A 26,898-nucleotide genomic window follows, 5' to 3' on the forward strand; every position below is an offset into this window, starting at 1 on the left:
ATGTCAAAAAGATGAATTGGAGAGAAGAGGGAAAAAAAAAACGAGGCGAGAGGAGTGCTTGGAGGGGAGAGAGGCACGGCTGGGCTCCCCTGGGGCACCCTCTCCCTTCAGCCAGGCTCTCCTGGGTGCTCAGCTGCCCCTGTCCTCTGTGAGGAGCATTCAGGCATTGTTGGTGCTGGTCCTTGAAAGGATCAGGCCCAAGGGTTGAAGTGTGGGGGCCATCCATCCGTTTGGGGTTATTGGTGTGTGCTGGAGAACCTGGCCGTCCCTCGTACACCATAGCGAGCCGTTCCTGGTGCCAGTCCTGGGGACACAGCTGGTAGGGCCAGCAGCCTGCTCCAGGGCACAGCCACTGGGACAGGCCCTGCCCCAGGGAGCTCGTTAGCTACGGACGGATAATGAGGATTTGGGTTCAATCCCACCGGGGTAAGGTGCTGGCGCTGCATTATGGGAGGTCGAAGAGGCAGTTGTTAACACTGCTGGGGATGCTGGGGCAAATTAATCGCCTATTAAACGAAACGTCAGCCAGAAATGGATGAAAACTGGTGGTGCTTTTAGGGCTTGCGTTTTACAAAATGAATGTTCTTGTGCATGGTGGATTTGCATATTCAAACCCGGCTGCCTCGGAGGGGCTCTCCTTCTGAACTGGGTGATACCAGAGGCTAAATTGTGTAAATTCGGTTCTCCAAACCCTCCTCTAAATAACTGGAATGATCTAATTACATAATCCATTGCCACAGGAGATGATTTTTCAGAGCCTGAGCCCCTTTGTTTCTGGAATGTACGTCACCTCGCTCAGGAGCAGCAGCGTTGAGGAATTGTCGCTGCCCGCAGCAGCCGCTGTCCCCTGACACAGCCAGGGAGTGTGCATGGGGGGGACCTGGTCCCCATCACCTCTCACACCTGAAACCACGGGGATTGATCTGTGTGAAAACTTGGCGAGGCAAATCCCGTGTGTGTCAGGTTAAATACGGCTGGTTTCAAATAGCAACTGATTTGCATGGGCTGATCAAGCTAATTGCTACAGCGTCTGCAGGAACGCAGAGCATCACCAGATCCCTGTGCAGCAGGAAGGCTGCGGTGCGCCACGACGGAGCTGCAAGCATTGCAGGAGCCACAGTGCCATGTCCTCTGTGAGCTGTGGGTGGGGATGGAGCCGTGTGGCGGCCGGCAGAAAGGCACAGCCCTGTTGCAAGTCGTGGCTCTTTCTGGTCGTTGGTCAGGGATGTGTTCTGCAGGCTGGCGATGGCCTTTGAGTGCCCGGAGGTTTGTTGTGGGTTTGGAAACAAGGTTGTGTTTCCCACTCCTGCACTCGTCTCTAGGTCTCGCTGCCTGGTGTTGGAGCAGACGTGCTGTGTAATGGGGAGCAGGCTCTGCTGGGCAAGGGCCAGCTGTGTCCCATGGGGGACTGTGCCTGCATCTCCTGCATCCCCTGGGGACTGTGGGCACACATGCCACCACAGGAGCAGCTCCGTGTGCCCATGATGGGTGAGTGAGGAGCCGTGCTGCTGGTGAGCTGTGCGTGCCTCCTGCCTACAGACGCAGAGACGCCGTCTCCCGAGGCTGCGTTCCGGTGCAACGTTTGTACACACCACGTGTGGAACACGGTGTGCGTGGGTGACTGTGCCTCTAAATATAGAGCTGGCTACCTGGGACGTACGCCGTGTTACTGAGCCTGCTCCAGGGACGGCTTCATTGCGGGTTGTAAAGAGATTATAAGCGAGTCTACGGTAAGCCTCTCTGCTGGAAACGCCAGCAGCCCCAGGCAGAAAGTGTCGTGCTCAAAGCTCCCCCCACCCCTTCCGTCTTTTAGTGCTTTTTGGTGATGTTGCCTTTATCTGCTATCAGCTCAAGGGTTTTACCGAGCCTCCGAGCATCAGGTCTCCCAGCAAGGGTGGGCAGTGAGCTCGTGTGCTGTGATTGTCACTGTAGTGCCAGTTGGGGCCGATGACAGCCACCCCTCAGCCTGGCATTGCTCACGGAGGCGTCCCTCAGCCCTGCTCCAGGATGGGACACGCAGCCGTGGCTGCTGTTCATCCCTGCACAGGGCAAGGCTGGCTCTGTAAGGAGCAGATTCTCCTTTCAAGGGACAGATCCTGTCTCAGGGACTTCTGCATCCAGCCCCAGGTGGCCCCACAGTGACACGGGATGGGGACGGTGCTCATCCTGCAGCCCTTCCCTCTGTATGCTGCGCTGTGCCAGAAGGAAGCAGCGCTCCCCTAAAGCCCTGGCAAGCTGTCAGCTGAGCAAATTGCTCTCTGTAAATCCCGAGTGAAAGTCCTGGGATTCGGGAGGGCCTGAAGGAAGGCGGGTGATTGGATTTTCAAGCCACTTTCTGCCACGCCGGGAGAGACGGGCTGACAGCCTCCTGAATCTTCCCGTTCAGACAGATTGTGCCCTCTCGATAATGGAATGGAAGCCATCCATAACTCTCCACCTTTTATTTAACTCCCCCCTGGACTTTCATACACAGTCATAAATTGCTCCTCCCGCAAATCCTTCTCTGGGCCAGCTCCTCCATGGCTCCTTTGCCTCACATCCAGCACACTTTTGGGGGGAGCAAAATGAGGAAAAGGGGGAGGAAAGGGTGCTGACATACCCTGGCGGTGCCCTGCGTGGGGCAGGCTGCCTTGCTCCCCACCGTGGCCGAGCTGTTTGCTTGCAGCCACTGCAGAAAGCCAACTTTGTACAACATGAAGGTCAACGAGGTTGAAATTGGCGTTAGCTGCGCTGTATCTCACCCGAAGCACACGTTGCCCAGCTGAGGGAGCGAAGGAGAAAAGTGCTGCCAATTCTGTTTCATTGGTTGTCTCTCATTAATCCCCTTCTGTTCGTTTTTAGCCCTGTTTGCTGTGTTCCCACAGTCATCACGGAGAGAAAAATGCCTCTGAGCACCCCGGGGTGCTCCTGCACTGCCACCAACAGAGGATCATGGAGGGGAGGAGAAAATGCTGCGCTCAGAGTCACAGTGACAGGGCTGGAAACCAACTTCTCCCTTCTATCTTTAGAAGGGAACAAAACTCATCCTTAAAAGCTTGTTCCAGGTTGCCCCTTTGAACGTTTCAGGCACCTGCACATGGCTGGCAGCCCATAGGTCTGGTCACCACTGCTTGGGGCTGGCTGCCAGCAGCACAGCTGGTGACACAGGGCCATCTCCCCTCTTTGCAGACGCTGCTGCCTGAGCCACCAAGAGAGGTGCCACATCCGAGCCTCCCGCCGCAGCCCCCGGAGCACCAAGAGCCGTGCATCCACACCAACTTGTGAGTGAGACCTGAGGGGAAAGGGAGGAGGAAAAACCAATGCCGCAACAAGGGGATGTGTGGGGTGCCCTCTGAGCAACCGGTCTGCAGGCAGGAGCCTGGAAATTGGGGTATCAGTGGGGATGGCGAGGGAGGGGGATTTGCCTGGCAGGGAGAAGAGCAGCACTGCCTTCATCCCTGGGGCCAACGCAGCATCTCAGCCCCAGCCAGGACAGCCCAGCCCCACATAGCCAGATGGGATCTGCTCAGTGGGTTTTCACTGAACTGCAAAATGGCTCGGGTTGGAAGGAACCTCAAAGATCACGAAGCTCCAACCCCCTGCCGCAGGCAGGGCCACCAACCTCCACATTTCACAGCAGCCCAGGCTGCCCAGGGCCCCATCCAACCTGGCCTTGAACACCTCCAGGGATGGACGGGGCATCACAGCCTCTCTGGGCAGCTGTTCCAGCACCTCACTGCTCTCATAGTACAGAACTTCCCCTGACATCCAATGTAAACCTTCCCTCCTTGAGCTTAAAAACATTTCCCCCTGTCCTATCACCATCTACCCTTGTGAAAAGTTGATTCTCTTTCTGTTCATAATCCCCTTTTAAATACTGGAAGGGTTTTGCTGGCAGCCCGGTGGCAGCAGCTCCCCTGCCTCCTGATGGTGTTTCAGAAAAATTTTGTTTTGATCCTCTTCTCTGCAAGGTGCTTCTGTGTGTCTGAGGAGAACAAAATCTCTTAAATAGCCAAAAACAGTAAGGAGAATGAGAGGAGAAAACGCTGGGAGCCCCCAGATAAAAGCAATTTGCGTATATAGGAAAACAAGGTCTGCAGCAGCGTGGAAACCCACACAGATGAGGCGGCTTGATGTCTATGGGAGGCATCAAGGCAGGGATGCCGGCTCGTCCCCACGTATCACCATCTCACACGCACGTTCTTTGCCCTTGCAGGCTCCATCTGCCCCGCGGTGCCACCAGCCAGCACCTGCCCTTGGGCACAGCTGCCTGGTGAAAGCTCTGGGACTGGTGCACGTGGGGCCACGTCCCTGCCACGCTCACATGCGCCTCGAGGAGCCCAGGGCAGCAGCCAGATACGTGCAGGTGGGTACACAGCTGGTGGGCAGGCGTGGGGAGGGGGGGTCATCCCTGCTGGCTCATCCTGCTGGAAAATCCCCCCAGGTTTTGGCAAGCAGTAGTGCAGCAGCTCCAGAAGCAGATGTTGAGCCTCAGGGCTTTAGTAGCTGGAAATTGCTTTTCACACCCACTTGAATTTCCAGCCCCCCCAGCATCTCAGGGCGGGGAGTTCCAGGCTGGGCGGCAAAGCCCTTTTTTTTGGCATGTTTTAAACCTTATTGTGTCGATGCTCTCTCATTCCCATGTGGTGTTAGCTCCCTGCCCGGGGTCAGCCTGTCTTTATAGCCTCTTTTCTGTTCCGTCTCCTGCATCTCCTCTCCCAGCCTTTCACTTACTGGGGTAAAATGCTGTTTGTGGACATTTGCCTTTGCAAGGTGCTGTGGGGGCAGCTCTCCTCATCGTCTGTGATGCTTCTGTACGTTTCCAAAGGACTTCACAGCACTCGTGTTGGTGCACAGCCTCTCCCTGGTGCAGAAGCTGTTTTTTCTATTGACCTGCGCCTCTCGGGAGGTTGCCTGCAGCCATCTCTGTTTGCTGTATTTCGTGTTAATTACCAGTGTTTCTCTGGGAATGGCTCCTCTCCCACTTCCCTTCTGCACCCAGGCAGCAGCAGGCAAAACCTCCCTTTTGGGGGGGTGAGGATTCTGCACCCATCTCCTTCCCCTCTCCACCACCCTCAGTGCTTTCACAGCTCCTGCAGTTCCTACCTGGCAGAGCTCCCTCCTGCCCTCTGCCTCTCGCCCAGATGCCAGCACCATTTATGAAGCTGCAGGCTGAGCAGCAGAGAGCTGTGTCTGCTGCTTTCTTATTTACAGCTGCGCTGGCTGCCTTGCTGGCTCCTCTGGCAGCTCCAGGGGATGCTGCTCCCACCTGCTTGTTCCTGCCCTAAAAAACCCAAGCATTTCTCCCTTGGAACAGTCGCCACCTGGCACCTGGCTTGACACAAGTCTGTACCAGTACAGACCCGGCTCCAGCAGTGATGCTGACCCTGGTGAGCCCTTGTGAAGAGCTCTGCTGGTTTATCAATTGCTCCCTAGCACCAAAAGTGCAATCATAGACAGAGCACGTGGGGTAACAAAGCTCCAGGCCATGTGGCAGGGCCACATGCAGCATCTTTGTGGAAATGAGATGTGAAGCCTGGGTCACTGCCTTCTTTAGCTGTCCCCATCCATCCCTGCCTGTCCTGCTGCTGGTCCCCAGCTGCAGGAGTGCTGTGGGCTCTTTCTGGGTTGGAGACCAGCGTGCAGGGCTGGAGCTGCCATATGCTCCCCATAAAACAGCTCTTGGCCCATTCCATGGCACTTCCTGCCTCTTCCACACACACTCAGGATCCCACATGCCTCACAAGCCGTTCACCAACTGCAGCCCGGCAGATGGAGGAGCTGGGCAGAGCTCTGCAGCAGGAGGGACGGGAATCCAAAGGCTCTGTTTGTTCTCGGGTGTTTGTGGCAGCACAGGAAGGGGGAGGAGAGCTGGCACCCAGGCCTGGAGCTCCGTCTGTGCAGCATGCATCCACCCAGCCACTAGTGAGGGGCTAGAACCTCTCCCTCCCACCTTTTTCTTGCTGCCCTACCCAGTGCTGGGGATGCAGCTGTGCCAGCTCACCCTGCTGCATGCCACAAGAGGGGTCTGCCAGCAACAGCACAGCTGGGCATGGGGGGGGGGGAACTGCTCCCGTGCTCTGTGCATTGGGCCAGAGCCAGCCAAACACTTTAGCATTTGTTTAATGTAGAGAACACTTGAACCAAATTGGTGTGAACATCTATCTGAGTCTCCCGGCCTGTTTTAAGAGCTTTGTTGGTTTTGGTTTTGTTTTTTTTTTCCTCAGTGGCGGTGAGTAGGAATTATTCCTTGAGCTGCAGAGCGTGCTTTCCATGTGGTGCCATCCTGATGGCATGCAGTGCAAGTGCAGATGCCGAGCTCCTGCTTCAGACCAGGCACTGCTTTATTCTGATGCCTCGTCCTGCTGGTCAGCACTAAAAGCAGAGGTAGAAAGTCCTCAGAGGGAGCAGAGATTTATTGTAGTAGGAAATGAGAAACGCACACATCACCTCTGTCTGCATCTGCGGGGGAAATGAGCAGTGCTGGCAGTGTGTGGCAGCTGAAGGCAGGTCCCATGGTGATGTGCAACCACCGTGCTGTAGGGCAAGCAAGTGCTGTGCCCTCAGCCCAGCATGGGAAGGGTGATCAGAGCTGGGGTCCTGGACAGGCGTGTTGTGCCCACTGCTGCTGCTCTGCCAGGGCAGATAAGTCATGCTCACGAGGACACCGGTCCTCTTTTATTTAATTTCCTGGTAATGCTTCTGCAGCATCAAAGTCTTATCAGGAGAGGAGCAGCTTAAGAGCCTGGGAAAGGAGTTTTATTGTCAGTATCAGAGCTTTATTTCCCTCTTGCCTTGAACACTGGATGGCAGACCCGGTTATGGCTGGAAGGAGGCCGCTTTTCTCCTTTTGTCCTTTTAAGCTGCAGAGATTTCCCTGCTCACCTTTTTCTGATGGTAATTCGGTGGCTGTTCCTCTGGGAGCTGCAGGCTTAGCACGGCTGATGTGTGCACGGTGGCTATGGGGTGATGCAGAGTTCCCACTCTGCAGCCAGTCAGCACGTACCACCACACATCTGGGCACCCAACAGCTTTAGCAGCACAGCTGTGACTGCAGGGCTTGCCGATGACTCTGAAAACCCTTCTTGCCTCAGTTTCCAATGGTGCTGAGCATCCCTGTGTTTCCAGCCTGCAGTTGTACCATCGGATGGTAATACAGGCCCTCGTGCTGCTGGGGGTCATAAGGGTGAGGCTGGGGGCTGCTGGGGGAGGTTTGGGGCAGCACAGGGAGGGCTGTGCTCAGCCCAGCAGCTCTGCTGTCTCCCGCAGCCTGCTCCCTGCCTGCAAACTGCAAGCATCCTCCTTGGCTGTGCCAGGCGTGCGTTCAGCAGACTTTTCAGCAGCAGACAATGGCTTTGGATAATGTCCATTTAAGAAAATTGGCAGAACTGTGTGCTTCACACAATTATGGGTTGTTGGTTTTGTTGGTTTTTGTGTTTTTTTTTTTTTTTTTCTTTTGAAATGCTCCTGGGGAACAGCAGAGCAGTTAACGAGGCAGCACAGAGCCCACAGGGGGGGAGCTGGGATCCTGCATCCCATTGGGACCTCCCGCAGGAGCACCGCGTCCTCTCTGCGGTTCCTACCCCTGGGATGGAGCCAGAGCTGCTCCCTCAGAGCCTCGGGGTGCTTGGCTGCCAGTGTGTGCCCTGGTGCTGCTCCGCGCCCTCTGGTCCAACACGCAGCGCTGGCAGCAGGAGGGGGCTGTCAGAAATGCAGACAGATTGGATTAGACTGGTGATGCGTCAAGCCCTAAACTGATAAGAGATGGAACAATTGACGTGTTGCCAAAAAGGACTGGGAAGGATCTTTTTTAAGCAGGCTAAATAGTCTGGGCAGGAACAGACACAGCAGCACGCTCATCTCTTTGGTTTTCTGCCCCACACCAGCTCTGCTCTCTGCTTGCTGACGGCCCCAGCCCCAGCTGGATGAGGGCCGGTGATGGAGACCCGGCCCTGTGAGAAGCCAGGGCTGAGCCTGCCCTGATCCAGATCTTTTAGGATTAGATTCCACCTGGATGAAAGGTTGCAAGGGTCCGCATCTGAGATTAGGGACAGAAAGAGTTGCTGGGCTGAGATGCTGGGATGGGACAGGGCGATGTGATGGACCTTCAGGGTGCCACCCACCGAGCTGCCATTGGCAGGATCCTCCGGATGGCGAAGGGCTCGGGGCGAGGAGGGCCAGCAGCTTTTGCAGCAGATGTGCGTTACATCCTGCCCCCTCCTCTGTGCTCTGCAGCCATGTGATGCCGGAGGAGTGTGGCGATGATATGGAATGTGGGCAGCTGCCTTCGGACACGCTCCGACAGGTGACGGTCCTGCGCCATCCCCGCTACGGATTCGGCTTTGTGGCCGGCAGTGAGAGGCCCGTGGTGGTGCGCTCGGTGGCAGCAGGTAGGGTGTGCTGGGAGTGCCCCCTCCCCATCTTCCCGTCCCCTCTGGTGAGTCCAGAGAGTCTCTCCACGGCTACGTACAGGAGATAAACGCTATGGAGGTGGTTGGGGTCCCCCCTTCTGGCTGGCAGTAGCACCCCTGGGCCAGATCAGTGCTGAGCCTCTGTCCCTGCAGGTGGCCCTTCTGAGGACAAACTGCTGCCGGGAGACCAGATTTTGGCCATCAACAATGAGGACGTGAGCGAAGCCCCCAGAGAGAGGTTCATTGAGCTCGTCAGGTGAGGGCAGCACCTTGTCCATCGTCCTCCCTGGGAGGGCTGAGCGCTCGCCATGGCCGAATGTTGAGCAAAGCCGTCCTCCTTCACTTCTCCTTTCTGTCGCAGGAAGGCCAAAGACTTCATCATCCTCACGGTCCTGCACACACACCAGGTGAGGGCGGGCAGCTGGGGTCCCATGGAGCCCATCGTGGGAGCAGGGACCATTTACATCCATTTACCTCTCGCTCTTTTTCCAGTCCCCCAAATCCGCTTTCATCAGCGCAGCCAAGAAAGCAAAGCTGAGGTCCAACCCAGCAAAGGTCCGCTTTTCAGAGCAGGTGACGGTCGGCGAGACGAACCCAGTAAGTGCTGCTCGCTGTTCTCCCCTTGCACCATTCTGTGATGGAGTCCCAAAGGCTGCCCCAAAAAGCTGCTCCCACTCGAGGTCCTCTGGACACCTGTCAGTGGCACTGGGCAGTGCCAGCACCCACCCAAGGAAGGGTTGTGGCTCCGAGCCCAGAGCAAAAGGCTTTGAAGGAGCTTCCTTGAGGGCTGAGCTGGCCGGAGCATTTCTGCCTGTGCTCGTGCAGAGGCTGGGGCTGGGAAAGGGGTTTGGGAAGGGGGGTCAGCCCTGAGCTCCCCCAGCACTCCCTCCTGCTGGGCAGCTCTGGCACCCACTGGGATGTGCCTGGCCAACATACTGCTGGGTTCCCACTGCTGCTGGTGGCAGCAGGTGACTCCACCAGGCAGTGCTGAATCACTCAAGCTCTATGCTGTTAAACGCTCCGCAGAGACAATGGGTTTTCAAGGGAAACGCGCCTCTGAGCGTGGAGGCTCAGGGAAGCAGAGAATGCCATCAATGCTTCATCACTGACAGTTGTTCCCTCTGCCTCCTCCTGCTCCCCTGCCTCCAGGACATGTTGAAGAAGGAAGCTCTCCTCCTCATTCCCAATGTGCTGAAAGTTTTCCTGGAGAACGGGCAGATCAAGTCCTTCACATTCGATGGCCGAACCACCGTGAAGGTGGGTCCCCCGGGTTTCCCCCCAGCGCAGCATCGATGCCTCCCTTTCCCATTTTCCTCCATTTTTCTCAGCCTTTTGCTTCCTTGCACGAGCACGGTGGCAGAACTCAGCTGCCTGCGGGCTGCCACCATGCAGCAGCTGTGCTGATGTAATACATACTGCAGCCCCCTGTGAAGAGGGAGCTGCTGCTTCTCACCCAAGCCCATCTGTGGTGTTTGCAGGACGTGATGGTGACGTTGCAGGACCGCCTGTCCCTGAGGCACATCGAGCACTTTGCCCTGGTCCTGGAGTACTCGAGCCCAGAGCAGAACCATCGCTTCCTCCTGCTCCAGGACAAGCAGCCCTTGGCGCACGTAAGCCTCTGGGGGCTGGAGGGTTTCGGGGTGGTTCAGCCCACGGTGTTGTTCCTCTCCCAAAGGATGGAGCTCATGGCTTGCGCCGTGGGCTCACTGCCCAATCTGCTCCAGGTTGTGCAGAGGACGCACTACCACGGCATGAGGTGCCTCTTCCGTGTCAGCTTCTTCCCCAAAGACCCGGTGGAACTGCTGCGCAGGGATCCGGCAGCCTTCGAGTACCTCTACATTCAGGTAGGGACCGGGATGCCCTCACAGTGCTTCCCCCCATCACACTCAACACGCTCCTTCCCCATGAGCGGAGGGTGGCAGGCGCCCCGTCCCCCGTGGGTCTCTGAGGTCACTTCTCCTCGCCACAGAGCCGCAACGACGTGATCAGAGAGCGTTTTGGCATGGACCCCAAGCCGGAGATGCTGCTGGGGCTGGCTGCCCTCCACATCTACATCACCGTGGCGGCCACGCGGCCCAGCCAGAAGGTCTCCCTCAAGAACGTGGAGTGAGTCCCTCTCCCCGCAGCACGCAGGGCCCACACGCTCAGCCTCGCCAGGGCTGGGGGAGATGCATGCCAGGAGCATCTCCATGGGAACCCGGGCTGATTTCCCACTTGGCATCAGAGGCAAGGAGAAGCCGCTGTGGCTGCGCAGTCCCAGCCTCGCAGCCGTGGCTCAGCCCTGCCACAACTGCCCAGTGGTCTTCAGTCCATACAAAGCACCTTGGGTGCAGATGGAGGGAGATGGCGTGTGGGGGGACCCCATCCTTGTCCCCTCCATGTGTGGAGTGTCCCATCTGGGCAGCGCTGAGTCTCCATCATCCTCACATCTTTCCACAGGAAGGAGTGGGGTCTGGAGCCCTTCCTGCCTCCCTCCCTGCTGCAGCTTGTCAAGGAGAAGAGCCTCCGCAAATCGCTCTCCCAGCAGCTCAAAGCCCACCAGAACCAGCCTGGAGGCACCAAGGTGAGCCCTTGTGGCCGGTGGGGAAACAGCGTGGCCATGGAGCTGGTGGTGATGGCGGGTGTGATGTGTTTGGCCAGGTCTCCACTGCTCAGGCAAAGCTGCAGTACCTGAGGATCCTGAACGAGCTGCCCACCTTCGCCGGGGTTCTCTTCAGCACCGTGGGACTGGTATGGTAGCTTGGGCTGGGAGGTGCTGGCACCTCGGTGCAGCTGCAGTAGTGCCATATTCACATCCCTCCAGTTCCCCATCCACAGCATCTGGCTGGGATGCTCTTTGCAGCACTCTGGCACTGGGCAGGCTGGGATGAGAGTGATCCTTGGCAAAGGCCACCCATCCCCTGTTTGTCCAAGCAGGAAATAGCTCATCCAGCCTCACCACCCCTCGAGCCCAGTCCCACTGCTGCTTGGTGGCTCTTCAATCTGTCACCTCACTCCTCCTTCATCTCCATCAGAGGCATCTCCACCTCTCACCCAAGCCACCTCACTTTCTTCATGGCAGGAGGGAAGCCACCAAGCCAAACAGGAGAACAGAGGACCTGCATAGATAGGCTCCTCGCTGCCTGCCTCACCTCTCCATCTCCATCTCTCGCTCCACCTCCCATCCAGGGGACTCCATGTAAGTGCCATCTCTGCCATCCTCCCCTCCCACCCCCACCCAAGTGCTCAGCAGCTCCCTGGCTTTGCCCCCCTCCCCCCCAGCTTTAATTTCTTGCAGCGTTTGATGGATGTTTTTTCCACCATGCCTCAGAGCTCCTAAGAAATAAGGACACACCATATTGCATTGGTTAATAACCACACTGTATCTCATTAGTTCTGTGTCTGGAGCCATGCCCCCAACCCTGCCTGTGTGCAAAGCATTGGGAAAACTGCCCCTGATGAAGGTGCCTAGATTTTTCTTACCTCTGATACTAAAGCTGTGGCTCTGAGCCTGCTGAGTGAACCAGGCTGGGAGCTGAACCATCTATTCAGCCACATGAACCGCAACCTGAATGGTAAAAAAAAAATATTCCCTTATTCTCTTCTGCACCAACCTGCCCAGCTCCTCCTCACCTCCGGGTCTCCATAGAGCATCCTCGCTGGGCAGAGCAGAACAAGAAAGATCTCTATTTCCGACCAAGCCTTCAGTCTTTCTTCTCTTCTAAATGCATTCAGTCCCTCGCTCCCTCCTCTCCTCCCCTCCCTCGGCGGCGGTGTCAGATCAGGCAGATTTGTAACATGCTCTTACTTTGCTGTAGTGACACCAGCAGGCCTGAATATTTCATGCATACAGTCAGTGCAGTGCTCGAGACTGAAACGGCCCTGGCACTCAGCTCTGCAGAGGGGCTCAGGGAGGGCTCCTGATGCCGCCGCTCCCTCAGGGCCAGCTCTGCCCCAAGCCCTGGCCCAAGGGTGCATTTATTCACATCTGTCTGTCTGTCTGTTCTCGCTTTCCGTGCACCCAGGGCGAGAAGCAGCCAGCCACCACGCTGCTGGTGGGTCCCCGGCACGGCATCAGCCACGTCATCGACCTGAAGACCAACCTCACCACCGTGCTGTCAGAGTTCAGCAAGGTCAGCAAGATCCAGCTGTTCCGGGAGAACCAGGGGGTGGCCCGGGTGGAGACCAGCATCCTGGATGCCAAGGTGAGCAATGGGGCATCGTGGGGATAGGGGCAGGGAACAGCAGTGCGGGTTGGTCGTTGCAGTGGCTTCTCAGGGATTTCTGGGATCTCAAAGAGCCCTTTCCTATCACGGTGATTAAAAGGATTCCTGGCCCAGCCTGTGGCACAGGGGCAGGAACCGAGGGGATCTGGGTCTGTGCCTGCTGGAGGAGCAGCCTTTCTCCACATCCCCTCCGTCTACCTTGGACTTGAGAGATGGCAGCCCTCCCATGCCCCTTCCCGTGGGCACGTACACACGATGCTTTATCTCCCTGAGAAAGCACAGCCAGCTGCCCCCAGCTTCCAACCCCCCCTTGCCTGTGTCTGCAGGGGAGAGCGGGCTGTGGGGGAGGCTCAGCAGCACTCACCAAGGCACGGCCCTCTGCTATCTGTCTTCATTTAAGCGCTATGCAAAGGGCTGGGTTTTAAAGCCAGAATGTCTGCTCCGAAATGAGGCATATGCTAATCCTACTGGGGACAGAGATGGATGAGGCGGGCTAAGAAAAGTTGGCAAAAAGATCATTACCTTGAAGCTCTAATCTGCTTACTGCAATTACTCTATTGTACGGAATGTGTCGCTGGGTAAAACATGGGGCTGCAAATAAATCTGTTTCCTCCATCATCCGCAGACCGTCAGAGGGCTGTGCTGTCAGTCAGGGCCTCACTCCTCTGGGGACCTGCAGTGGAATCTGCCCCACATCCCTGAGACGTGGGAGCTCTGCACATCACACAGGCAGGATACGGGCAGCCTGGGTCTGTACTGCATCCACCACAGCTGCTTACTGGGTTTTGGCATTGCACTGCTGATCCTGTGTGTTAAAAAAGGGGCCAGCACAAGGAGCAGCCCACAGCTAATGCCACCCAATTGCCCTCACCTGCATCCCCAGCCCAGACCTGCTGGCCAGGAAGGAGCTGGGGAGGATTTCCAGGCAACAAGTTGGCTCGAGATGATCACAAACCATTGGTGTTTACTTCAGGAGGAAACATGGTGTTTGTCTTATAAATAATGCACTGGGTAGTAATAGCTTTGCTTTGGAGCTTTTCCATCCTGGGCTTCAGTTGGTGTTTCAGTCTGTTCTGGATGCAGAGCCCAACAGTGCCTCTGCTCTGCTCCCTTTCACTGCTCGCAGCTGCAGTGGTGGCAGAGGAGTGGCAAAGGGGAATCAGATGCTGGCAGGAGCAGAGGTGCAGGTGGAAAGCCCCAGGGTCTGTGCTGCAGGGCACAGGAATTGGTTTCAGTGCAGACTTGCTGGGGTTGAGCCTTGGTTCTGGCACTTGTAGATTTGCTGGGGACAAGGTGGTGGCACTGAAGGCCTCCTGTGGTCTGTGTGCACTTAATGCTTGGCTTGGTGGGCTGGGCTTTGCATTTCTTGGGATGTCCCTGGGAAAGGCAGGGACATGGGGTTCCCCACACTCCTCCAGCCCTTCTGTGGTGGGGCACAGGGACAGCTGGGGACATCAGAGCCATCTCCCCACATCCAGCCCCTGGCTGCTGGCCACAGCCCTGCCCACACAGCTCCAGCCACTGCAGGATTGATACTGGTGAGGATGAACCCCTCAAGAACAGAACTGGAGCCGCACGTCTGCTGCTGGCCCGCACCATTTAATTACAGGCACGGGGGTAATTGGCTTCGCATCTCCCAGCAGGACCAACCAGCAGTTTAGCCAGGATCAAGGCTCGGCAGAGGAAAACAAAGGAAAAATTAATTCAGAAACGTCCCCCAGCTGCTGCCGTGCCTGGAATCTGGCTATTGACTTCAGCATCCCAGGGGTACCAGGCGTGCTTCCAGGCTGCGATAGAGACAAAAGATCACCGCGCACATCCAGCTGCAGCCTGCCTGGCTTCCACATGGCAGGGCTGCTCCTGCCCTCCCGCATGGCCACGCTCTGCCCTCCAAAAAAGGGAGTGCTGGGGCTGGCAGGGGTGGCTGTGCATTTGCTGGTGTGAAATCCAAGGGGAACCTCACTGAGCTGCACAAACAGCGAGCGGAGCCATCAGAATTCATCCACGCGAAGAGCGAAGCTTTAGAGTGATGGCAGACCTAAAGGCTCTGTTTCCCAAAGCTAAATTAATCTGATTAGTTCTCATTGCGCTAAAAAGTTCCGGAAAGCCACGAGGCTGAGATCTCCTTTGTCTCAGTGTTGGGGTGGGGAGCTGCAAACGCGATGCTTTCTGCACGCAGAGCCCTTTGGGCAACATTGAATGGTGAGCATGCAGCAGCAGCCTGGCCTGGGGGGGAATGGGAGCTGACAGGGGTACGAGCTGCAGGCAGGAGATGCTGCACAAGGGCTGCAAAGCCAAACTTGAGTTGTTTGTTAAAAGGAAGAAGAGCAGACGGACCCTGACCTTGGGCATCAGGGGGAAGCAGCTACAGATGGGCGATGCAGAGGTACCAGAGCAGCACCGAGCCACTCGTGTGATGCACATGCAGCTGTATTGATCAGCAAATGAGAAATAACGGTGCTAATCACAGCAAGCCCCTTAACGATACAGCTGAGTTAATAATGCTTACGGGGAGGGAAGGGAAGGTCGTGTGCAAGTGAGAAATTGACTGCTGTCTCGTTAGGCCCCGGTGCTGTGTTATTAAACACAAACTTGGCAGAACACCGTGGGTAAGCAGGGAACATAAATTATGTAAATTCATATCCCAACTTTCTCCTGTGTTGCACAGGGGGAAGCAGTGTGAGATCCAACGTGTGGATAAAAGGGGGAGATGAACAGGAAATACACATCAGCTTAAGGGTTCTTATAGGATCGGCTCATAAATTAATTGAAACGTCAGGGCTGTTACGAACGTGGCCATAAAATTCCATCTGAGCCTTCTTCTACAAAGCCTTCACCTTGGTGTGAATGAGAGGCTACCCTTCAGGACACCGTGCTTTGATTTAAAGGCGGTGCGTCATAGGAAAAGTGCCATATCCTTAATAAGCTTAATGCAGAACCTGTCCCTGCTATCCAGGATACGTTTACTTTGTTTTACTTTGTGGAGAGATTGGTTGCCAAGCAGGAAACTCAGGGCAAAAAACACCCTTTGCTCATTAAGAGTGGAAAATCCAGAATGTGAGTATGAGTGAAAGATCAAAACGTGAATGATTTCAGGCTGCCATCACGGATGGAGAGGTAGAAGGAGCTTTCTCTCTAAATCACACTCCTTTTCATGGCCTGTTATTGGACTGAGGTGAACCATTACTCGCGTGTCACACCGTGGATCTGCTCTTTGGTGCTCTGAATGCTCATGGTGTGGTGTAGAACTGCCTTCACCCCAAGGGCACAGTAGGATGGGGCAGGGTCCCAGCACCCAGCCTGCCCTGCAGGACCATCCCAAGGCATGGCACAGGAGCTCCAGCAAAGCCCCGGGTGCAGGACGTCAGCCTCTGCTGCCCTCCGTGTTTGCTTCCATCTCATTTCTCGCACTGCTGCGTAACAGTGGGGGAAAAATGTGCAAATGTCTCCTCATTCGACAGATGGCTTGAAAACAACCCAGGAGGCTCAGCCCTGGGTAGGAAAAACTTGTTTTAAGGAAGGTTTCATATGGCGGAACTGGAACACATGGTTACCTTTCATCACTTATGTCAAGCCCAAAGCTGGGCTCAGAGCTGGCATCGCCCTCCCACCGCTGGATGCTGCCTCCTCATCCCTCCCTTCTGCCTCAGCCCTTTCCCTCTGCTCCGTGTCACCTTGGGTTTGCTCCCTATGATGGCACAACTCATTGCCGTGTCGCTTTATTTCTCATCCTCACTTCACACAGCAGCCAGGCAGGGACTCTTTTCCTCCCACCCCGTGGGGATGAGGTGTGGGGCTGGCGGCCTTGTGCCCGGCTGCACTGCGTTGTGACATTGCATCTGTCTGGGTTTTTTTTTCCTCTCTTGAAAGCAAAGACCTTTTTTGGCGTGCAAATCAGTGCTCTCCTAAAACAGAAGACGCCATCTGCTCCCAGGCACAAATTGGATTTTCTGAAGGGTTACTTTTAAGTAAGATCCACAGGCTCAAAGCAGTGGCGGGGAGGGGGCTGAAATGGAGTTTTGCCCCTTCTGCAGCTCAGTGGATGCAGACGTCTCGGTGTATGGGAGAGCAGGGTGGTGCCTGCAGTGAACCTGGGGTTCTGGCACCTGCAGACTGAACAGAACCTCCGGGGCCTGGAGGTTACTGCTGGTGCTTGCAGGTGGGCTCAGCATTGGCACACAGCATATCAGGGTTCTGTCACTGGCCCCGCAGGGTGCACACAGCAGCTCTCACCTCTTCCATCTGCAGTGCAGCGCTGTGGGGATGCGGAGGAGATTTCTGGTGGGGGTTGGAAATTCATGATCCTTGAGGTCCCTTCCGACCCGTGCCGTTCTGTGACTCTGTGATCAGAGCACAGATGTGCACCTTGCTGTCTCCTGGCATACAGCTCCCCGTGACACCGGTGACAGCCCTCCGGCCGAGCCTCACGCCGTGTCTCTCTTGCCTTCCAGCCGCTGGTGCTGCTGATGGAGTGGCCCGAAGCCACCAACTTCGCCTGCCTGATCGCAGGTTACTGCCGTCTCCTGGTGGACTCCAAGAAGATGATATTCTCCAGGCCGCCCAGCCAGCCCCCACCACCTCAGATTATCAAGGCAGGTACGGTTCAGCCTCTGCTTTCCGTGCGAGCCCCTTCCTCCCCTCCTCCACCCCTAATTCTGGGCAGGAAGGAGATGGGTTCCTCCAGCATCTCTGCTCCTGTTCCCTGCGGCACCAGCAGCCTGCTCTGAGCAGCAAAACGTCCTCGTTTTGCAAAGCTCTCACTTAATCAAATGTGAGCTGGCAGCTGTAGTCCCTGGCTGTGCAGTGGCCGTTTCTGCTGCCTAGCAAATGCAAAGCACTGAGTGTCTCTCTGGTGGCTCCTAGAGCAGACCCAGGTGACCCTGTTGTGCTGCTGAATTCATACAGCAGGAAGGGAATTTGGGGTCTCAGCTTTGCAGGGTCCCAGCTTGCTGCAGGGACGCAGACAGATCGTGTCCCACCAGGCACTGATGCTCTGTTCCTTGAGGACAGATTTCAGCTGTCGATCACCAGCAATTATTGTCAAGAAGGATTTCAAACGGGAGCCAGTCAGGACATTGCATGCTGTTACTCCATTTGGTGTAAGGAAGCATAGAAGATGGGCTCAGTGGCTGGAGATGCTCCCCACTGCAATCTGTGGGGAGACAGGAGGTGCCCCCCTTCTCTGCGTGCCGAGAGCTGCATTTTGGCTGGGGTGTGCCAAAACTGTCCCCTGGAAGTGGATATAGCCAAGGGAGGTGCTGAGAACTAGCAGGGCCCCTGGGGAATGGAGCTGGTGCCCTGAGGTGTGAGGAGGGCACCTGGATGCGGAGTGGGCACCAGAGGAGGACACACCAGGAGGAACCAGGAAGGCACCTCCAGCAACCCCAGCACATCCAGGAACAGACCTGGCAGTGATGTCGGTGTGAGTATGTGAGCATGGTTTCCTTCTGTGTCTTCAACCTGCGCCTCTTCTTAACGGCTGCCACCGTGCTCTCTGCTCTGGGTGTCCTACATAAACCCAGCCCCCTTTGGTAGGGGCGAAGGGTGCTTCCAAATGAACCTGCTGTTGTCAAAGCACTCCCTCCCCAGTCATGTGTCATTTGGGGGTGGCCCTCAGGGGGCTGTGGGGCTTGGGGAATGCAGTGGGAAGTGGAGAACATCGCAGAAGCCCAAGGGCTGCCGCAGTCACAGCTTGCCTGGGGATGTCTCAGCACATTCAAGAGGTGTTTTTCCACTTTCCAGTGACAGTGATAACAGCCAGTGTCTTTCCTCAGTGAGATTTTGCCTCATTGATACAGAGCACAGCCCGAACCAGGAGATGCAGTAGGTCCTGCTCCAGTGTCACACCGCATGGGGGCTGGAAGAGTGTGAAAGGGAGTGACGGCGTGGTAGGACAGGGACGGGGCCAAAGGATCCCTGCTCTTCATGCTGGCCCCTCTATACACCCAGTACACTCAGGCCAGGCACTCAGGCATTGTTTTGGAGAGGTGAATTAGTTAGCGTGGAGAAAACAAAGTCTGCTGACAGTCCTGGTCCTGGTCTGGCTGCGGACTGAGCTGCCAGGAGCCAAGCAGCTCACCAGAAGCATGGTCTGCTGGTCATCTCTGCAGGAATAATAAGAAAGTCCCACTGGGATAAATCAAGTTTGCCCAGGCTTTGACTTCCCAGGCTGCAGGCAGGCTCTGCCAGAATCTGAAGCACCACATCAAGCCCTGCTCTGCGCTTTTGCCTTGGAGCAGAGCACATCCATCTTCCCAGAGGCGCATTAAACCCTCCTGCTGAACTGCAGTCCTGCTTAGAAATGCGCGTTGGCTCTGGATGCTGTCAGTTAAATCCCACTCTCAGCGTTTCCCTGCAGAGCTGCACAGACCCCTGCCCTCCCCACTGCAGCAATTCGCCCTCCTGCCCCTTTTCTCCCCCCGCAGCCCCCAAGATCATGAGAGCAGCAGCCGGCTGCTATCTCAGCTCTTTACCAGGACTTTCCCTCCCAAAGAGAGCAGCTGGATTACAGATTTTACAGATTCTGGCTTTGCTCAGGAGTGGGCAGCCAGCAAAAGCCCCACTCAGCAGGGAGAGGCTGGGGTACGTGAGCTCTGGCACACTGCAGGTCTGCATGGATGGTCCTTTCTTCTCTGCCTTAATCCGCTGCTAACAGTGCCCACCAGCAGCAGCATTGCATGCTATCACCCAACTGCTTTCCCTGAGCACCAGCACGGCCATAAACGAGAGTGAAATTGTTTTGATTCAAATTTTAGCATTGCAGGTGATGAACAGTACAATACAAACGTGTGTTTGGGGAGACAAATGGTCCAATTTGTTGAGCTAATGAATTTAATTAGGATTTATTTGATTTAATTTACGCTTGCTAAGACGGAGCCTGCATCCCCCTGGCAGCCTCTCAGCACAGCTGCACAATTCAGCCTTACACACAGAGGCCCCTCCAGGGGGCGTTGGACCACTGGCCAGCTGGGGCGGTGTTTCAGCTGCTTGCCTGGCATAGAGAGGAGCAATAGGAGCCCATCACAGCCAAATGCTCAGTAAGGAGCAGAGCAATACTGCATCACGTTTAGCAGCCTGCTGCCGGGCTCGCTGCAGAAGTGGCTGAGTATGACAGCTCGGTGTGACCAATGTGATGCGAAAATGGGGAGGGTAATTCCTTTTTGCACTCATGAAACGTCAGGGTGAGGCTGAAGGTCCTCATTCACGCATGCAGACACACTGTTCCTGTTGCCCTCTGAGTCCCAGTGGTGGCTGGGAGAGGCAGCTCCAGGTTGGGGTGCTGGCTGTGCTGGGCAGCCCCGCTCCTGCCTCCCTGCAAAGGAGCTTGCTGTGCAGCACAGAAACAAGCTGTTTGCTCAGCTGGCCAGCCTGGACTGAGCCCAGCTGGGAGCTGAAAGCAGGCTGATGCAGTTAGGAAACAGATCTGTCAGGAAAGGTTAAAGGAAATCGCTGTAGCTTGTTTAAGAAATGTGGGGAGGTGGGGAGGAAGGAACACGGAGATCTTGCAGCATCCGAAGGCGGTTCAAAAAAGGGCAGTGGTCGGCTGTGCTGCAGGTCTGTGATGTCACTGATTGATTCCTAGCGGAAAGAAAAAAGAGAAAACAGCTTTAGGGTTGAGACTTTCCCATCCTAAACGCCATAATATTTAACACCATAAAATGTCCATGATTTAGCTGTGTGGTCGTTGCAGAGCCCCAGGAAGCAGTGCGTTCTGTCGGCGCGCCGTGGGCTTTTACTGGCTGAGGCTCAGCTGCTCCTACATCCATCAAGCTGTGCCAGCCTTTGCCAGACTCACATAAAAGCCATACTAAAACACACCCAACAGCTCTGTGTTAATAACCCACACTCGGTGGGGAAGCCAATGCCTCCATCACCCTGCGTTTGTGGAGGACAGAGGGCAGAGAGCACGCGGAACCCACCTGGTGGGCAGCAGCTCTCCCATCCTCATCTCCCCTCTGCCCGCCGCCGCTCCTGACGCTCTGCTGTGCTTTGGCTTTAGATTACATGGACTCACACCACCTCCCCCGGCCCGCGGCGGCGGGGCACGCTGGAAAGAAGGAGGGCGGGTTCGTGGGGGGCCATACCGACAGCCCCCCCCCCGGCAGGCCTCGGGCAGCCCGCGCCTCGGACCCGGAGCTCGTCAGCTTTTGCTACCTGCACATGCGAGAGCAGAGGAAGGAGAGAGAGAGCAGGACGGATATCAATGAAAACCTGATTTTTTTCGAGGAAACGCGTCCCAGGACCAAATCTGACCCCACGTCCAAGAGCTCCGGCCAAGGCTATGATGGGGTGGCCAACGAGCGCGACCCCGACGGCCTGGAGCGCGAGCGGCATGCCAGCCGTGCCCGCGCACACACCATCGACACGCACCCGCGCGGCGACGCTGCCCACTTCTACTGCGCGTCCTGCAAGGCCAAGCTCAGGAGCCGGCTGGCCTCGCGCAAAGCTGGCGGCACCCGCGACAACATGGTGGACCTGATGTCCCTCCCCCCTCCCGGTAGTGATGAGGAAGAGGACGAGGCCACGGCTCTGCTCCCCGCCATCGCCGCCCCGCCGCCCGGCTTCCGGGACAACAGCTCGGATGAGGACGACCCCAAACGCCGGGCGGCCGCGCAGGGCCAGGAGCAGAGCCGGCACCTGTGCAGCATCCTGTACGACGAGATCCCCGTCACGCTGATAGACAGCGTGCAGACGCGGACGGTGCGGGACCATGCCCAGGAGCTGGACGATGCCCTGGTGTCCACCCTGCAGGCGCTGGAAGCTCTGGCTGCTTCTGAGGACTGCCCGCATCCCCCGCCGCAGCAGACAGCAGGTAGCGGAACGGCCGTGCCTTTCTTTTTCCCTTTTAACCTTTCTTTCCAACAGCACGTCCTTCCTTTCATGCTTCCCTTTGTTCTTCTCCCATACGTCCCTCAGCCTTTGCAGGCTGGCACCCAGCTCCTGCAGGGTGAGCTCTGCCCGGGGCACGCTGCAGTCTCTGGACCAGGCAGCCCCGCAGCACGGCTCTGCCCTCCCTCTGCTGCCCTCTCACTGTGCTGCTGCCAGGTTTCCCTTCTTGCTCCACAGACCTCCCTGCAGCCCTGCTCTCACTCACACTGGAACCCTTCCCAAGACCTCTTCCCAGGCCAAGAGGTGAATGGAGCTAGCAAGCCAGTGATCTCTTAAACGAATTAACTCTTACTTGGGGGAAGTGACTAAATGGTCTCCCATGGGATCCTGCTGCTTGCTGCACTGGGGCCTTCCTGCCGCAATGGGTTCCTTTCTCCTCCCCACAGTGGTGCGGCGCAAGCATTGTTGTGGGGCTTTCTTTGTGTCCCTCCCCAGGTCTTATCGTCCTGGCTGCCATCACACCTGAGTCATCCTTGGATTCTGGCCATGAGACCAACTCCTCAGAGCTCACCGATGTCTCAGAGATGGTCTCTGCTATGAAGCAGCACCAGAACGCAGCCTACTTCCTCGCTCAGCACATCAACAAAGAGAACCTCCTGGCCAGAAAGGACTTGCCTTTCCGAATCCAGAGCTGTGCTGCCCAGGCTGTCCTCACCTCACCATATGCCCTCACCCGCCAGGAGACAAGCTCCTCAGCAAAGCCAGCTTTTTCTCACCCAAATCCCAGCCTTACCAACTGCAAGAGCAAACAGGAGCAGCAGAATGTTGAGCAGAGTTACACCGTGGCTGCCCAGCCAGTGCTCACCTCCCAGCGTAGCGAGCAGAACAGAGGGGCTCCGGTGCCAGGCTCTGAATGTAAAGGTACAGGCCACACAAAAGCTGCCTTTGAGGGACCTCTGCATACCACAGCTGCACCAAACAGAGAGCAGTCACAGGATCTACAGGAGAAGATGCCCAAAGAGGTTCTGCCGAGCCCCAAACTCCTCCTGGATCAGAAAAGTGGTGTGACTCCAGCCATCATTTCAGCTGCTCTGCAGCAAGTGGCAAATGCTAAAGGCTCAGCCCCTCAACTGGGAGCAGCATCAAAAGAAGACAAGACCGTGAATGGGACCGGTGGCTGTGTGTCAGCCAGCAACAAGCCTTTGAAACTTAAAGGAGGTCAGCTAACTGCAGAGCCATTGTGCCACTGTCAGCAGCAACAGCAGCTCTCTCAACAGCAGTACAGTGAAGCTTCTCCGAGTCCTATAGAAGCTCATAGCAGTAAGGCTGAAGCTTTGCATCCCACCTCAGGAGCTGAAGAAACGATGCCTGGTAAGACTTTTGCCTCTAAAAGCTTCCAGCAAAAGGTGAGTAGAGATACCCAGGGAAAAGCAGCGAGCGGAGAGCCTGGTCAGAAGGCAGGGGGGGAAGCCATGAATCTTGTATTTCAAAAACACGTGGCTCCTTCAAACCAAGGAGAGAAAACGCAACAGGAGAGTTCAGCCAAAAGCTTAAAAGCCGAGAGCAGCAACCCGCACTCTGCATCACCTGCTGGCATTTTCAGGAGCACCAGTGAGGATTCCAAGGGGCCAATCCAGCTGGTGCCCAGGTCTGAGAGCCTGCAGATCAGCACTGTGCCTTCCAAAAAAGTAGACAAGATCCTGGAGGCCACCCAGGCAGATGTTGACGTCCCAGCTAAACCCAAAGCTCCAAAAGCTCCCTTCAGGTTGAGGAACCTGTTTTCTGCTACGTTTCCTACCCGGCTGAAGAAGGAGACGGACGAGCGGCAGGCCCAGCTGCAGAAAGTGAAGCAGTATGAACTGGAGTTCCTGGAAGAGCTGCTCAAGCCAAAGAGCAAAGGTGACCTCCCGCCACAGGAGTACCTGCACCCTCCTGCCCCCGGGCGCTGCAGCTGCCAGCTAAGGAGCAGTCCTGTGCAAAAAGTCCCAGGGATGTCCAGGGAGCAAAGGCGCAGCTGTGACTGCAAGCGGATTTGCAGGGGGGTGAGGCCACCCCCCAGCCAGCTGGTGATGCCAGAACTGGAGAGGCACGGCAGGGATAAGGTCACTGATGACCAGCAGCAAGCAGAAGCCATTAGGTTGACAAGCATGAGCAGCCCTCCCAAAGGCAAGAGGATACGATCGACGAGCTTAGAGTCCAGGGACTACCGGTCAGATCCAGAAAACGATGTGTCCTGTTTGACAACGTGTGCCTCCCGAGGGGAATGCATGGGAGCTCCGCAGTACAAGAAGCTCTTGCGTCGCTACAGTGTCAGTGAATTAGATAAGACTGATAGGACATCCCTGTCCTCTGACATCTACCAGAACATCTACCCGGCCAAGCAGAAAGGCCTTCAGAAGGAGTCTGAGCCCAGCATCCTTTGTCCTGTTCTAAAGAGCAAAATCCAGGAAGCCGCTGGGGTGGCTGATCCGTCCTATGTCCAAATAGCACAGGAGAAAAAGAACCAGAAAGGTTCGGCGGTGTTCTCTGTCCAGGAGGAGCTGTATCCAAGTCCTGCGGAGCTGCGGGATGAAGACGTGGAGGATGAGAAGTGCTGCTCCATCCGGTACTGCTTCTACTACAGGAAATGTGATGTTGCGGATGACGGGAGCGAGAAGGATGAGCTGTCCTATTCCATCCCCATGCAGATACTGCCGGGAATGAAGCTGGACAACCAGATGGTCCCGGTGATGAGCAGGACGCTTCAGGTCCTCGATGCAACAGCCTGCAGCAGTCCCAGCGACGGTCAAACCCAGGAAATAGATTTAAGGACCTCCACTTTTGAGGGGAGCTTGGCAAAGATCAACATCCTTCGAGGCCACGTCTACAGCTTGCCCAATGGGTTTCTGCAAGTGCAGCTGGACACCAACGAGCTCCTGACCATCCTGCGGCAGTGCGTGGTGAGCCCCGACGTCCGGGACTGCAAACTCTACATCTCCCAGCTGGCTGAGTACAAGCAAGAGCTCGCCCTCAAATTCAAGGAGTTCCGGGCGTCCTGCCGCCGCGTGGCAGCCGTTGACAAAAGCCCTGCCCACATGCTGTCCGCCATCACGAGCAGCTTCCAGGTGCTAAGCAGCCTCATCGAGACGTTCGTGAGGTTGGTGTACATCGTGCGCTCGGAGTCGCAGCGCCAAGAGCTGCTGACGAAGGTGGAGGAAGTGGTGAGAAATTACACCTTCCTCCTGCGGGCGGCGGAGGAATCCACGGCCAGAATGTTGAGCCACCAGCAGACGGTGGAGCAGCTCGCCCGCCAGTCCGCCACGGTTGCCACTGTTATGAGCACGCTCACACGCTCCCTAAAGACGCTGATCAATAAGTAAACCAGCTGCAGAAGCCAACAGGCCAGTGTGTGCCGGGCTGTGTGTCAGTGGTTCTTGTATTGCGTAGGTCTGGTGAGGATGTCTGTCTGTCTGTCTGTCTGTCTGCAGGGAAAGCCCACTCCCGCTGAGGTCCGCAGCGATAAAGACGTTGTTTCTCGACAGAAGGGATGGCAACGTTGGTGGTGTTTGGAAAGGGAGATTCACGCCCTGTTGCAGGCTGTGCAGATGGCGTGCCAGGGGTCCCAAGCAGCTGCACTGCTCGTCCTCCGGCACTCGGGAGGCACAGTCATCCCATTGCCGCGCTCGCTGGGTTTTGAGTGGTTCTGGGCCTCCCTCGCGCAAAGAGCTGGCACTGTCCCCTGTGTCACAGTGCGTGGTGCCCAGCAGTGAGCAGGGACTGAGCTGATGCTGCCCAGCTTCACTTGGGCAGCGGTCCGATTGGAGCCAAACCAGTGTCTTGCCACGTAAACAGCTCTTCTGCCTCCAGGGTCTTCCTGGCCCACAGATGCAATGTAATTAGCAGCAGAAGGCATCTCTGGGATGCAACTCCCTTCTGCTGCACGAAGGCTTGGGAAAGGATGCCACGTTCCTAGGACAGGGCTAGGTCCTCCAGCAGGCTCTACTCCCACAGTTTAGGCACTGATGGCCCAATCCTGTACACGGGCACTGCCTGAGAAAGGCAGCAGCTCAATGCTGTGTGAGCAGGGAGTCGTTCCCCATCCTCTGCTGGATGGCCGTGTTCATGCTAGGAAGCCTGCAGAGACCCGGATCGCTGTGTGACCAGTGCAAGCCAGCAGCTGGGCTAGCAGCTGAGAGGAGACCTCTTCCATGCCATTCTCCAGAGCAGGTCTGTGCCTTGGAGGCTCAGCCCAGCCCCTCTCCTCCCGCCTCCTTTCACAGTGCCCGTGGGAGAGGAGCCCAGGTCGGGTTGGTCTGAGGCATGGCTTCCTCCTGAGCCAGGCAGTGCTGCTCCTGCCCTCCTCGCCAGGGGCTGGAAGCCTTCTTCTGTCTTCACTGGACCGACTGCCATGAGGAACATTGCTTAGTATCACATAATGGTTATTTATTCAGAGTCGGGTTGGGTTTTTTGTTTGTTTGATTTTCCTTTCTTTACTTTTTTTGCGTCTAGATGAATGGTAAAACAACTCCTAATCGCTTTCCTTCACACCCCGGGGGCTGCCCTCCTACTCCCAGTCTAGCTTCTAGACCTGATCAATCAGACCGCCTTAACTGGTGCTTCAGTGCACTCACCCACCCTCCAAAACACAGCAGCCAGGAGGAGAAAAAGCAAGGTTAAGCATCGCATGGACCTCGCCGTGCCACCCAACACACCTCATGCACACGGGGGGTCAGGGCTCCCTGCGCTCCCTGCACCCATCTCAGGCTGAAGGGGAGATCACAGGAGGAGGGGAAAGGGCTGCCAAAGCCCACGAGCTTGCCCTGTGGCTGGCTGAGCACACGGTCAGGGATCTCCACAGGATCTATCATTTCCCATCCCTATTCTTATTATTTTTTTAAAATGAATATGCACATTTGAAATCTCTCGTTCTTCCATAAGAGCTATGGAAGTGCACAATGTGCTTTTTAACGTGCGCATCCTCTACCAAGTGCAATAACGGGCTTTGGCCATTGCTGTCAGCAAGGCAGAGGGGAGCCTTCTGCCTCCTGCTTTCCACAACCATGTAGCAAATATACAGTGGAAGAGCCAATTTGGATTTCAGTCCACGGTGGGCAGAGCCTGTAGTAACGCTGAGGGCCGACAGGGAGCTGTGGTTTTCTTTTCCCCCTCAATTATCTATTTCAAAGCTCCAAGTTTCCTCAAGCTCCCCGTGATGCCTACATCATCCCTCCATAAATCTCTCAGTCGCATACAGAGGAAAAAATTTTTTATCGTCTGTATATAGTATATATAAAAATATATATATAAATTATATATATATATATACACAAATTTATGTCTTGTTTTACAAACAAGAAAGATTAAATATATTCATCTTAATATCCAAAAGAGCACGTTGGGTCTTTTTTTCGTTTTTTGAGTCAGGCTGTTCTGTGCGAAGCGCTCACAAGCAAGCACCCGTCCTTTTGTTGCTATAGAAATGCACGTATGGTCGG

At 56.1% G+C, this 26,898-nt stretch overlaps 1 protein-coding gene across 1 annotated transcript; it reads left to right on the forward strand.

The window, feature by feature from the left end:
• The first annotated feature begins 3,175 nt into the window (after positions 1 to 3,175).
• FRMPD3 (FERM and PDZ domain containing 3) lies at positions 3,176 to 26,654 on the forward strand. Its single transcript, XM_042876779.1, has 16 exons — positions 3,176 to 3,260; positions 4,196 to 4,345; positions 8,215 to 8,369; positions 8,544 to 8,646; positions 8,752 to 8,797; positions 8,883 to 8,987; positions 9,540 to 9,647; positions 9,869 to 10,000; positions 10,115 to 10,234; positions 10,360 to 10,496; positions 10,830 to 10,953; positions 11,031 to 11,120; positions 12,395 to 12,574; positions 17,047 to 17,191; positions 20,595 to 21,407; positions 21,920 to 26,654. The coding sequence occupies exons 3-16, from the start codon at positions 8,222 to 8,224 to the stop codon at positions 24,781 to 24,783; spliced, it is 5,115 nt and encodes a 1,704-aa protein (XP_042732713.1). The 5' UTR covers positions 3,176 to 3,260; positions 4,196 to 4,345; positions 8,215 to 8,221; the 3' UTR covers positions 24,784 to 26,654.
• Positions 26,655 to 26,898: the final 244 nt, after the last annotated feature.

The sequence above is a fragment of the Lagopus leucura genome, unplaced genomic scaffold, assembly GCF_019238085.1.
Source record: "Lagopus leucura isolate 7727_CA_CO unplaced genomic scaffold, USGS_WTPT01 Super-Scaffold_100016, whole genome shotgun sequence".
NCBI classification, from domain to species: domain Eukaryota; kingdom Metazoa; phylum Chordata; class Aves; order Galliformes; family Phasianidae; genus Lagopus; species Lagopus leucura.